Source organism: Aquarana catesbeiana, linkage group LG05, assembly GCF_042186555.1.
Source record: "Aquarana catesbeiana isolate 2022-GZ linkage group LG05, ASM4218655v1, whole genome shotgun sequence".
Classification (NCBI taxonomy): domain Eukaryota; kingdom Metazoa; phylum Chordata; class Amphibia; order Anura; family Ranidae; genus Aquarana; species Aquarana catesbeiana.
Genome location: NC_133328.1, coordinates 617,538,065 through 617,552,142, shown reverse-complemented (window position 1 = coordinate 617,552,142; position 14,078 = coordinate 617,538,065). Strand labels below are relative to the sequence as shown.

General features: G+C 45.7%; 1 protein-coding gene across 1 annotated transcript in view; it reads left to right on the top strand.

Annotated features, from left to right (window-relative positions):
- Positions 1-14,078, top strand: part of DNAAF11 (dynein axonemal assembly factor 11) — a 151,224-nt gene that overhangs the window by 41,552 nt on the left and 95,594 nt on the right. The window contains 1 exon segment of the mRNA XM_073632267.1: positions 11,472-11,654. Coding sequence (XP_073488368.1) covers positions 11,472-11,654 — 183 coding nt within the window.

Here is a 14,078-nt window from a genome sequence, read left to right as displayed (position 1 = left end):
CAATAGAGCACCTTTGGGATGTGCAGTTCTAAGGGAAAGTTGGTAAAGAGTGACCCCATAAAGTATGCTGTATCAAAAAAAAATCTAATTTTATTGGACTCAGAAAGTATTAAAATCAAAACAAAGAAATGTTGCAACCCTCCACCTAACGCCAAAATAACAGTGTTGTTCTTAGTTAAAATTCTGCACACACATGGCCCATGGGCACAACGCAAGTTGAACGAGTAAATTTGTCCTCTATTCAGGAAGGGAAATCAGACAAGAGATTTGCTGAACTGAGCAGTATCAATCCTGTTTGTGTTCCTAGGGAGTAGTGACAGACTCGTTCAATCAGAACTAATTGCTGCGGGGGGTTATTTGAATGAGTATTACAAAAACACTTTAGCTAAGTTTAAATCAGTTCCATACAGTTCGCCCTTTGGTGGTTTTGGGTGAGGGCGCGCTAGTCTAACAATTAGATGAAGCGTGCAGCAGACACGTAGGACTGTGGGGACTGTGCATCTGATAAGTACAATGAAGAAAAAGGATGGCTGCACACCAAGGTACTGGAAAGTCCCTTTATTCTTGAGTCAATAAAACATGGAATGACACCACAGGATGGTAGCAAATACAGATGCAGGTAGACGCGTTTCACACAGTGATAATGAGTAAGCACAGGGTCACTGTGTGAAACGCGTCTACCTGCATCTGTATTTGCTACCATCCTGTGGTGTCATTCCATGTTTTATTGACTCAAGAATAAAGGGACTTTCCAGTACCTTGGTGTGCAGCCATCCATTTCTTCATTGTATTCGTGTGCGGCCGGCGAGCCGAGGCTTGCACCCGTAGGAGGAGTCCTTTCCCCAACTTACCTGCTCACCTGCAATTCATCACTCACCTAGAGTGGAGTTTCCTTTTCCTGTTGATAAGATAGTAGTTGGTCACTGGAGCCAAAAAGTTCAGTCTGCAGTTGTACTTGCTCTGGAGGAGCCGGAGTCATGCATGAATGTGTTCTGAGTTGGCCGGCTCAGACAGTGACTGTGCGGAGTGAAGCTGGGCTGCGAGTCCGTGGTAGGCACAGGGATGTGTGTTAAGCCTCATATACACAATCGGATTTTCCGCAGACAAAACCGCTGACTTTTGTCCGAAGGGTGTTGGCCCCAAACTTGTCTTGCATACAAACGGCACACAATTGTCGGCCAACAAACATGAACATAGTGACGTACTACATGGTTTTACAGCTCTTTAGCGCCATCCTTTGTGCTCCTTCTGCTAATTTCGTGTTAGTGATAGTTTGGTGAGTGTTGATTTGCGCTTTTCATTTCGCGCTTTTCATTTCGCGCTTTTCAGTTCGATTCTGAACGGCCATTCGTCAACCAGCCATGTTGCGGAATCGAAGGAGATAACGTATTATTTATTATTGGCCTTGGAGTTATTGCTTTGACCCAAGTCCAGTCTATGAACAGGAAGAGAAGGAGTTCTTAGACCAAAAATTGGTTGCTTTATTAATCGTGACCAATTATGTCATATACCTTTGCTGCGGGAGCTCCAGGAGAATAATCCAGATGATTTTCAGGATTATCTCCAGATGACAGACCCCTGCTTTCATCAACTCTTGGCATTGTAGTCCCCCTATATTAAGAAGCGGGACACACGCATGAGGCTTTTATTTAATGTTTTGGTTGAATAATGATTTGATTTGGTATATTTTCTATATTTTTGGATGCATAGAATGCACTTTTTGGTTAAGTTCTACCCTGTTTCCCCGAAAATAAGACCTAGCGTGATTGTCGGTGATGGCTGCAATATAAGCCCTACCCCCCAAATAAGCCCTAGTTAAAGTCCTTGTAGGTCTTATTTTCAGGGTAGGGCTTATTTGGGAGGTAGGGCTTATATTGCAGCCATCACCGACCATCATGCTAGGTCTTATTTTCGGGGAAACAGGGTATTGGCAGATAGCATGTCTAATTTTATTTGTTTTCTTTTTTTAATGCACAATAAAAAAATTGTGTAGAATAATACTTGGCTATGTGTTTTACTTCAAATGACAGTTTGGGAGTAGGCAGTTACATTTAAAAAAATACAATGTAAAATTAACAAGGGACACCAACATAGTTGTACCTTTGGTCTTAAAAACTACGGGATAATGGTGTTGTGGTAACTTGCACCAAAAAAAAAAAACCCATAATAATAATATTATTCTTGATATCACTAGAAACAATTCATTTGTAATAACTCCCTCAGTATCACCAGCAAAGCAGCTTCATTATTATCCCATTAAAGAAGAAGAGAATTGTGCGCTGCATTTCGAGATTTCATAATTTGCCGCGTCACGAATGTTAATTCTCCATTACGAACGCTAGTTTACAAGACCGACCGCTTCCAGCTCATCCTTGCTTCCGAGCATGCGTGTTTGTACTTTGGACATTTGTCCGATGGACTTGTGTACACACGCTCGGAAAATCCGACAACAGACATTTGTCCGCGGAAAATGTTAAAGCCTGCCATCCAACATTTGTCTGCAGAAAATCCGACAATTGTCCGATGGAGCGCACAAACAGTCGGATTTTTCGCCAACAGCCTGTCATCACACAATTCCCGTCGGAAAATCGGATTGTGTGTACGGGGCTTTAGAGGCAGTGTATGAGTGTCAGCCGACCTACAGTTAATTGAGCATACACGGGTTGTGGAGAAGACAAGACATGGCCGCTCTCAGTGAAATCTTCCTGGCTGCATGCACCACCTGTCAGCACCGTGTTCTTAGATTACTGGGTTCCCCGCTGGTTCTCACTGATCCATAATGTTCTCAGCTTCCGGTTCCGCTCCTTTTAACAGTCTTGTTGGTTCCTAGAGCTGCTGAGTTTTTTTACCCTCTCACTGCGAGATGCTGTGCTTCAGAGGCCATGGTGGCGCGCCCTCACCCGAAACCACCAAGGGGGAACTGTATGGAACTTTTTACACTTAGCTAAAGTGTTATTGTAATACTCATTCAAATACCCCCCCCCCCCCCCCCCGCAGCAATTAGTTCTAATTGAACGAGTCTGTCACTACTCCTAGGAACACAAACAGGATTGATACTGCTCAGTTGAGCAAATCTCTTGTCTGATATCCCTTCCTGAATAGAGGACAAATTTACTCGGTCAACTTGCGTTGTGCCCATGGGCCATGTGTGTGCAGAATTTTAACTAATAACAAAGTTGTTATTTCGGGTTTAGGTGGAGGGTTGCAACATTTCTTTGTTTTGATTTTAACCACTTAAGGACCATCCGCCGCAGTTACACTGCGGCAGGTTGGCTCCCCTGGGCGAGCCGTCGTAGCTGTACGTCAGCCGCTTTAAGAGCACTAAGGGGCACACCCGCGGCGCAAAGACAGAGCCCGATGCGCGTGCCCGGCGGTCGCAATGTCCGCCGGGCACCCGCGATTGCTCCTGAGAGAGACAGAACAGAGGTCTGTCAATGTAAACAGACAGATCTCCGTTCTGTCAGGGGTGAGGAGACTGATCTGTTGTTGCTACTGCTTAGGAACAGCGATCGGTCTCCTCCCCCAGGCAGTCCCACCACCCCACAGTTAGAAACACTCCCTAGGACACACATTTAACCCCTTGATCGCCCCCTAGTGTTAACCCCTTCCCTGACAGTGACATTTATACAGTAATCAGGGGCTATTTTTAGCATGATCGCTGTATAAATGTCAGTGGTCCCAAAAAAGTGTCACAATGTCGCAGTCCCAAATAAAAATCGCTGATCACTGGCATTACTAATAAAAAAAAAAAAAAAAAATTATAATAAAAATTCGATAAATATATCCCCTATTTTGTAGATGCTATAACTTTTGCGCAAACCAATCATAATACACTTATTGCGATTTCTTTAATATGTAGAAGAATACATATCAGCCTAAACTGAGGAAGAAATATTTTTTTTTTAATTTTGGGGATATTTAGTATAGCAAAAAGTAAAAAATATTGTGTTTTTTCATAATTGTCGCTTTTTTTATGGCACAAAAGATTAAAACCGCAGAAGTAATCAAATACCACCAAAAGAAAGCTCTATTTGTGGGGGAAAAAAGGACGTCAATTTTGTTTGGGTACATCGTTGCACGACCGCGCAATTGTCAGTTAAAGCGACGCAGTGCCGTATCGCAAAAAATGGTCTGGTCATTAAGGGAGCAAATCTTCCGGGGCTGAAGTGGTTAATACTTTCTGAGTCCAAATAAATTAGATTTTTTTTTGATACAGCATACTGTCTGGGGTCACTCCTATACCAACTTTCCCGGAGAACTATTCCCATTACTTTAATGCACCTTTGGGATGTGGTGGAATAGAAGATTGGTATCATGGATGTACAGCCGACAAATCTGCCGCAACTGTGTGATGCTATCATGTCAATATGGACCAAAACAAAACCTCAGAGGAATGTTTCCAACACCTTGTTGAATCTCTGCCATTGAGAATTAAGGTAGTTCTGAAGGAAAAAGGGGGTCGAACCCGGTACTAGTACCTAATAAATTGGCTGGTGAATGTATGTTCCTTGCTAAAGAATGTTATTTTTTTAAGTTGTTCTGGGTAAAGTTCAGCTTTGAAGAAAGTTGTCTGTTGCTGCCCCGGTGAAGTTTTCATGGTGAAGCTGACACTCGGGGTTCGTTGTCCCACATTGCAGCAATGCAGTTTGCATGGGTTAATGCATCATAATGAAAGGCACTCCAATGCCAGTCCAGAGCACACCCGTATTATCACGCACCACAGAGCACTTGCTGAAAGATGAGAAACCTGCTTACCTTTCCAGCGCTGCAAGAAAACAAAAAGACAGCAGGACCTACATTTTCATCTGTTTAGGTTTATTTTGAATGGGCTGTCTAACGCAACATGCCACAGCGCACTAAAATCTGACACATTGCATTCGGGGTTAATGGGCTATCATGGATTCATGGTCGATATTGCAGGAAAACAATATTTAGGCAATCAAGCATTAAGCTTGGAAATGGATCGCTTGCAGCAAAGGAAAGCATTTGAGCCATCACACCTACCTATACAATTTTTTTGACTTTCTTTTTTTTTTAAATCCAATATTTTTTAAGTTTTTAAAGTATTTTTCATACAAAGCATAGAAACAATCCTCCAGGGCATGTCCTGAGAGATGGTCAAAGTTAGCATGGCGTTAACAAGAAAATAAATTAATTGGCAGGAGATATGACAGCAATTTGTCACAAATATCAGAGGGTAACTCTACTTTTGAGCAAAAAAAAAAAGCAGAAAAAAATAAATATACAATTGCTTCACAAGTCATACTGTAATTGAATGTTATTAAAAATGACCTTTCCTTTTCAATCTGCAAAAATCTAAAATGCAATATGGCAACCTGGAGGTGTTCTGTACACAGATGGTGTATGGCTACCAGGAGGTGTTCTGTACACAGATGGTGTATGGCTACCAGGAGATCTTCTGTACACAAATGGTGTATGGCTACCAGGAGGTCTTCTGTACACAGATGGGTTATGGCTACCAGGAGGTCTTCTGTACATAGATGGGTTATGGCTACCAGGAGGTCTTCTGTACACAGATGGGTTATGGCTACCAGGAGGTCTTCTGTACACAGATGGTGTATGGCTACCAGGAGGTCTTCTGTACACAGATGGTGTATGGCTACCAGGAGGTCTTCTGTACACAGATGGTGTATGTCTACCAGGTGGTGTTCTGTACACAGATGGTGTATGTCTACCAGGTGGTCTTCTGTACACAGATGGTGTATGGCTACCAGGTGGTCTTCTGTACACAGATGGTGTATGGCTACCTGGAGGTGTTCTGTACACAGATGGTGTTTGGCTACCAGGAGGTCTTCTGTACACAGATGGTGTATGGCTACCTGGAAGTGTTCTGTACACAGATGGTTAATGGCTACCTGGAGGTCTTCTGTACACAGATGGTGTATGGCTACCTGGAGGTGTTTGTACACAGACGGTGTATGGCTACCAGGAATTGTAATGTACACAGATGGTGTATGGCTACCAGGAGGTCTTCTGCACACAGATGGTGTATGGCTACCAGGAGGTCTTCTGTACACAAATGGTGTAAGGCTACCAGGAGGTCTTCTGTACACAGATGGTGTATGGCTACCTGGTGGTGTTCTGTACACAGATGATGTATGGCTACCAGGAGGTCTTCTGTACACAGATGGTGTATGGCTACCAGGAGGTGTTCTGTACACAGACGGTGTATGGCTACCTGGAGGTGTTCTGTACACAGACGGTGTATGGCTACCAGGAGGTCTCTTCTGTACACAGATGGTGTATGGCTACCAGGAGGTCTTCTGTACACAGATGGTGTATGGCTACCTGGAGGTCTTCTGTACACAAATGGTGTAAGGCTACCTGGAGGTGTTCTGTACACAGATGGTGTAGGGCTACCTGGAGGTGTTCTGTACACAGATGGTGTAGGGCTACCTGGAGGTGTTCTGTACACAGATGGTGTAGGGCTACCTGGAGGTGTTTGTACACAGACGGTGTATGGCTACCAGGAATTGTTCTGTACACAGATGGTGTATGGCTACCTGGAGGTGTTCTGTACACAGATGGTGTATGGCTACTTGCTTGTGTGATTGGCTTACTGATTTTCCCAGAAGTCTGCTCTAAGATACAAGTCAGATTTTGGGGATCGCCTGCAACAAAAAGGTCATTTTGGTGAGTAAAGGTAAATCACATCTAAAGGGACTTTCCTCATTAAAGCCCTATAAGTGCAGCAGCTGATTAATAATTATAAAATCACTCCTATTCACATTCACATTCCACATGGACACAGACAAACAGCTATTTCTTCAGAATAACAAAAGATAGGAATCTGCAACAATGTTTGTTAAAATTCTTGCAATGTACATAGATCACCCAGAGGGGAATGTTTTTTCTCAACAAACGTAGAGTAATGCCCCGTACACACGGTCGGACATTGATCGGACATTCCGACAACAAAATCCATGGATTTTTTCCGATGGATGTTGGTTCAAACTTGTCTTGCATACACACGGTCACACAAAGTTGTCGGAAAATCCGATCGTTCTGAACGCGGTGACGTAAAACACGTACGTCGGGTCTATAAATGGGGCAGTAGCCAATAGCTTTCGTCTCTTAATTTATTGTGAGCAAGCGTGGCGATTTGTGTGTCGGATTTGTGTACACATGATCGGAATTTCCGACAACAGATTCTGTTGTCGGAAAATTTTATAGCCTGCTCTCAAACTTTGTGTGTCGGAAAATCCGATGGCTAAAGTCCGATGGAGCCCACACACGGTCGGAATTTCCGACAACACGCTCCGATCGCACATTTTCCGCCGGAAAATCCGATCGTGTGTACGGGGCATTACTGTTTAAAGAGGATCTGCAATCTTAAAAAAAAAAAAAAATTAAAAGTCAGCAGCTATAAATAACATAGTTGCAGACTTTAAAAAAAAAGGAAACTGACCTGTCCAAGGATCCAGCATTGTCCTCACCAGGGCCGGTTCTGCACCGGTCTTTGGGTCCCCAGAGGCATGCATGCGCTGCACTTTCTAAATGGTCCTGCAGCTTCCTGGGACCTGTGATGTGTTCCAGAAGGTTGCGGGGGGGAGAACTTTGGCTATGATTGCCTAGTTTTAGCAGGTATCCACCCCCCCCAAAATTAACTCCAAAAGTGGAAGAGGAGGGGGAAAGGAGGTGCTAAAGCCGAACCTCCCCTTTTAGGGTGTGTACGCGGGATTACAAGTGAAAATCCACTGACAAGCAGGCTTATTGTAAAAAAAGGAGACCCTGTCACAAAGTGAAGCCCCCCCCCCCCCGCCTGTCAGTGTAATGTGATCTGAGCCTCACATGCCCAGCTTAGACCACATTTACGCCCGCTCTGCATGCCGAGGCGATGTGACTCCTGTGCATATGCGAGAGAATGATGACACCTGCACACGACCATTCAAGTGCCTAAAGATCGGGAACCCGGAAGGAAGACCGGGCAACAGAGGCGTAACTACAATTCTCAGGGCCCCGGTGCAAAAAACCATGAAGGGTCCCCTTGACCTCTGATCCCGGGCCTGGATACCTTTACTTTCATTGTGGGGCCCTTTATTAGGGTCTCACAGCGGCCTCCTTTCTGCCATCATGGTGGTAGAACACCAGGGTCCAGTCCCAAGTGCAACCTTTGTGACCCTGGTAGTTCCACCACTGTGTTCCACCTGCATTTAGGTACTGCCATAAATGTGATGGATTTTACCGGTATGTAAGACCTGGACTCCCAGCATCTGAAAGGCTTTTAAACAGGATGTTACTGACAGGCTCAGTGAGAGGACCCTGAGCAGATCACGCATGACAGGAGAACCAACATACCTGTTGCCAACCCCAGGAATATGAGCTGCAGTGGTGCAGGAGGAAAGCTATGACAGCAAGTGGCTCACATTGGGGACCCTGATGGAGGCTGGAATGTCAGACTGGCAGCATTGGGCTAGCAGCGGTGGGGAGTGGTGGGGGGCCAAGTCAGGAGGCGGTTATCAGTAAGACCCCTTTCACACTGGAATGTTTTGCAGGCACTATAGTGTTAAAAATAGCGCCTGCAAAACGCCCCAAAACAGCTGCTACATTCATTCCAGTGTGAAAGCCCGAGTCCTGCCAGCAGCTTCTTTGGAGCCGTGAAGGAGCGGTGAACTCACCATTCCTCCACTGCTGCTCCCCATTGAAATCAATGGGGCAGCGCTGCGATACCGCCAGCAAAACGCCGCCCTGGCGTTTAACAGGAGAGCCAGTGCAAGAATCTTTGTCTACACAGGCGAAGGTGCATTTCGATTTTTGATGCTCTTCCACTCCACCATCCACCTGCCACCCCTCTCCCCTCCACCCCTACTGTCCACAACCGTGTTGGGACCTCCTTAACATTATGCCTGTGTTTGTGATGGGGTGCAATGTGAAGGATGCCTCTTCAAATCCCCCCAGGACAAATCCATCCCCACTCAATCCCCCTCTCAGCAAAAATCCTCTCCCCACCTCTAGCAAAGATCCTCTCCTCCAGGTCCTCCCTTCCAGCAGAACCAACCCCCCCCCCCTCATCCTGGGTCTAATCCGCCCCCCCCCCCATCCTTTCCAGCACAAATCCTCTTTCCCCTATGCCAGCATAAGTATTCTCCCCAGTTCTGTCACAAATCCAAATCCATACTTCCCAACTGTCCTGGTTTTGGTGGGACCTTCCTGAGATACAAATGAAATCCTGTGTATCCGGGTTAAGGGTCTGTTTATACCAGAATGCTGTGAGGGAAACCTGCGTTTTGTGTGCATTTCCCACAATGCATTCAAAATGCACTGCCATAGCGATCTGTAATGGGTGTCAACTTAACCTCTTCATGCTGTGCCTCCTGGCAGTCATGTGATCCAAAAACTCCTAATCGTTTGCAGTGATTGGGAGCTTTCAGTTAGATGCCGGTAACTGTGAAGGGGGTGCTCAAGGCGTGCACATTGTTACTAATCACAATTCATGCAAATATGCGGCCTCTCTGTGCCAAGGCCCAGGCGCCGAGAGGCCACATATTTGTGTGTGGCAAGGGGTTAATGACAACCCAAATGCAGGTCGCAAAAGCAGTGTTTGCCTGCACTAGAATGTTTGATCAGCAGTACCATGCGATCCAGTTGCTGTGCATTTTATAAAGCAGCGCATGCACAGCTCTTAGTGCAGACCGACACGGTTTCAGCCCATTAAAATGAAAGGGCTGAAATCGCACAGCACTTGGAAGGCATGTGAATTGCAAAGGAACGCACAGCGCGTTCCTATGTGATTTGTGGTCTGAACCAGCCCTGAGTCTTGAGGCCCAGTGTAAAAAAAAAGTTCATGCACTTGGCTCCACTAACTAGCCTGATGGGGGCACTAGCATAGGTACCTGGAGCAATTGCCCTGAATCTCTAGCAAGGTGCCCAGGATCCCAGACACCATGATTGTCCCCTCAATAGCAGCAAGTTTGTCTTTTAAGAAGGGGGGAAGGGGGCAAGTTATCAAAGATGAATACATGCATTGATTTTGGGGGATAAGAGGATGCTTTAAGTGTTAGGGGGCACTTTGGGAGGGGAGAGAAATTAGGCTGGAAGGGAGGTTAATTAAAAATTCTGACCCCCCCCATCACAAGTTTTCTCACCCCCCCCCCCAAAGTGCCCCCTAACACATAAAGCATCCTCCTATCCCCCCAAATCACTGCAAGTATTCTTCTTTAACAACTTGCCCCCTTCTCTGAGTCCCCTTCACTGTGTCTCCTTCCCCTGCAAGTGCCAAGCATTTAGATTCAGTACAAACCTCAGATCAGCACATCCCGTTCTGTTGATGCTGATTGCTGTGTCCATTCTCCTCCCCCTCCTTCTCCTGTCTCTGACATCCGAGCCGAGGAAAAGAGGGAGGGGACTTCAGTCTCTGTGTTAGTGTGAGGTGGGCAAGAGGGGGGAGGAATGGGGGAGAGAGGGAGAGATGCCGTACAGTGTAATCGCAGCATGTGGGAACAGAAACACCCCGCACATGCTGCGAGCCAATCACTGGAGCCATCGGAGGTGAGAGAACCAGCAGCCGCTACACCAGGTGCCGGACCGGAAGTCTTTCATGTGGTCTTGGGGCCCCCTTACAGTGGCGGAATTTGCCAGGGCCCAGTCGCAAGTGAGACTGTTGCGACCCTGGTAATTCCGCCACTGCCGGGCAAAGATGAAAAGCACTCACATTTGTGTAGCTGTAAACAGGCTAGTAATAGTGTAATGTTGTTGGTAGGGTCCATCCGGCGCGTTTCATCCTCATAGACGTGATCTATGAGGACGAAACACATCGGGTGGACCATAACAACAACATTACACTATTCCTAGCCTGTTTACAGCTACACAAATGTGAGTGCTTTTAATCTCCTTTTGTATGAATAAATATTCCTTGACGATATCACACTATATGGTGTTTTTTCTGACATGGTTTTCAACGTACAAATACGTGGATATCCGATGACCGCCCCCCTCCTTCTCTGAACTTATCGTACATCCCTTGAGACCCCACTGAGGTCACATCAAGTGAGGCACCGGTAACCGCTTTGGAACAGGGACTAACCGCATCCCTTTGGATACCTGTCACAAGCTAATCAAGATCTGAGAGGTATAAGCCTCTTCAGGTCTGTGAATTCCGAGAAGCCTCATTCCTAAGGGCGGTGATGCTGCCAGCTTTCCTCTTTCGAGCACTTCCTTTATCATCACTTGGATACACCAAGCAGAACTTTGCTATCTGTATGGACTGTCTCTTTTTGGATTTTTCCATGTCCTGAATTGATATTGCCCATGCCAGATTTACTTTATCACTGGTTATTAGACTCTTTTGTTACATATTTATTTATGATATTTATGAACACTTCACTGTTCACTTTGTGTGAGTTCTTGATACAGTCCTCACTTATATACATATAAGTTTAGCGCAGCACCTTTTACATTTATACATTTTTATAACCTGTAATATTTGAGTACTATTACTATTTCTTTTTTAGACCAGATTGTGTTGAGAACAAAGAAAACTGTCCTGAAATAGCCCCAGGAGACCAGGACACAACAGCAGATGAAAATGAGGAGGACAAAGCATTTTGGCAGGAGCCTACGCAATACACGCCAGAAAGTAGATTGGAAACGCACAGATACATGGAGGAAAAACGCAAATCCAAAGAGAGCAAGAGGTAAAAAATAACTGCGAATCATTGCCTTGTTTAATTGAACTTATCGCCTTGCAATATGCAGAGCGGACAGCATTTGGGATTTGAGTGATTGCAAATTCTAGTTAAAAATAACGGCACATAAATCACTGTAATGGGCTAGGTGGGCGGCCAGGTGGAGAACCTGTCAGTCATGTGGGCAACCAAACAATCTACATACATTTAAAGAGAAACTGTACAATAAAACGGAATACCAGGCAAGCTGCTAAATACACAGTTGACATATCTTTAAGCGATTTTTCTTTTTTTTTTACCTGCTAAACTAAGGACATGGAATTCTGTTCAGTACTCCTAGACATACATACAGCAAATTTCGACAAGTTCATCAGTGGGCGGCCCTGTCAGCCGGCAGGTGGAAAATTGACGGCCAATCCAAAACAATATATTTTTTACTTTCTGCTATAAAACACATCCAATATATAAAAAAAAAACGAATTTCTTCATAAATTTAGGCCAATATGTATTCTGCTACATATTTTTGGTGAAAGAAATCCCAATAAGCGTATATTGATTGATTTGCATGAAAGTTATAGTATCTACAAACCATGGGATATACAGTATCTCACAAAAGTGAGTACACCCTCACATTTTTGTAAATATTTTATTATATCTTTTCATGTGACAACACTGAAGAAATGACACTTTGCTACAATGTAAAGTAGTGAGTGTACAGCTTGTATAACAGTGTAAATTTGCTGTCCCCTCAAAATAACTCAACACACAGCCATTAATGTCTAAACCGCTGGCAACAAAAGTGAGTACACCCCTAAGTGAAAATGTCCAAATTGAGCCCAAAGTGTCAATATTTTGTGTGGCCACCATTATTTTCCAGCACTGCCTTAACCCTCTTGGGCATGGAGTCCACCAGAGCTTCACAGGTTGCCACTGGAGTCCTCTTCCACTCCTCCATGACGACATCACAGAGCTGGTGGATGTTAGAGACCTTGCGCTCCTCCACCTTCTGTTTGAGAATGCCCCACAGATGCTCAATAGGGTTTAGATCTGGAGACATGCTTGGCCAGTCCATCACCTTTGCCCTCAGGTTCTTTAGCAAGGCAGTGGTCATCTTGGAGGTGTGTTTGAGGTCATGATCATGTTGGAATACTGCCCTGTGGCCCAGTCTCCGAAGGGAGGGGATCATGCTCTGCTTCAGTATATCACAGTACATGTTGGCATTCATGGTTCCTCAATGAACTGTAGCTCCCCAGTGCCGGCAACACTCATGCAGCCCCAGACCATGCCACTCCCACCATCATGCTTGACGGTAGGCAAGACACACTTGTCTTTGTACTCCTCACCTGGTTCCCGCCACACACGCTTGACACCATCTGAACCAAATAAGTTTATCTTGGTCTCATCAGACCACAGGACATGGTTCCAGTAATTCATGTCCTTAGTCTGCTTGTCTTCAGCAAACTGTTTGCAGGCTTTCTTGTGCATCATTTTTAGAAGAAGCTTCCTTCCACACTGCAGACCTATTTGATGCAGTGTGTGTCTATTTCCAAAAAGACACCCTCAGGATATGATGCTGAGCACGTGCACTAAACTTCTTTGGTCGACCATGGCGAGGCCTGTTCTGAGTGGAACCTGTCCTGTTAAACCGCTGTATGGTCTTTGCCACTGTGCTGCAGCTCAGTTTCAGGGTCTTGGCAATCTACTTATAGCCTAGGCCAGGCATCACTAAATGGTGGCCCGCGGTCCAGGTCCAGCCCCAATCACTCTCTCACCCAGACTGCAGCGGTAAGCCCATTTAGGACCCTGTTCTCTCAGCTCACGCTTTCATCTTCATAAAGCCGATGGGGGGGGGGAGCAGGACAGTTCTTGAGGGAGGGCGGGAGCTGCTCGAGGGGTAAACAAGCCAGTGATTGGTTGCAAAGATGAAGGGCTGTCCAAGTAACCAATAACCAGCTTGCATCTTCCATCCTCAATTCAGATCTGCTGTGCCTCCCGCCCTCCTGTCTGTGTAAGGTAGAATAGATGTAATGTGGGAAGAGGGAGAGGTGCTGAGTACTGCAATAAAGAGGCTGAGTACTGTAATGTGTGTGGGGGATGAGTACTGTAACATGGGGGAGGGAGTTAAGGCTGAGTACTACAATGGCGGGGTGGGGGGGGGGGGCGCGGCTGAGTACTGTAAAGAGGGGGGCTGAGCTGAGGACAGTAATGTGGGGGGGGGCTAAGGACTGTGATGGGGGCTTGAGGACTGTAATGTGGGGGGGGGGCACTAAGGGCAGTAATGTGGGGGAATTGAATACTGTATTGAGGGGCTGAGGACAATAATGTGGGGGACCTGAGTACTACTGTAATGGGGGCTGAGGTCAGTAATAGGGGGGCTGAGGATAGTAATGCAGGGGAGCTGAGTTTTTGTTTATAGGGGGGGAAACAGTAATG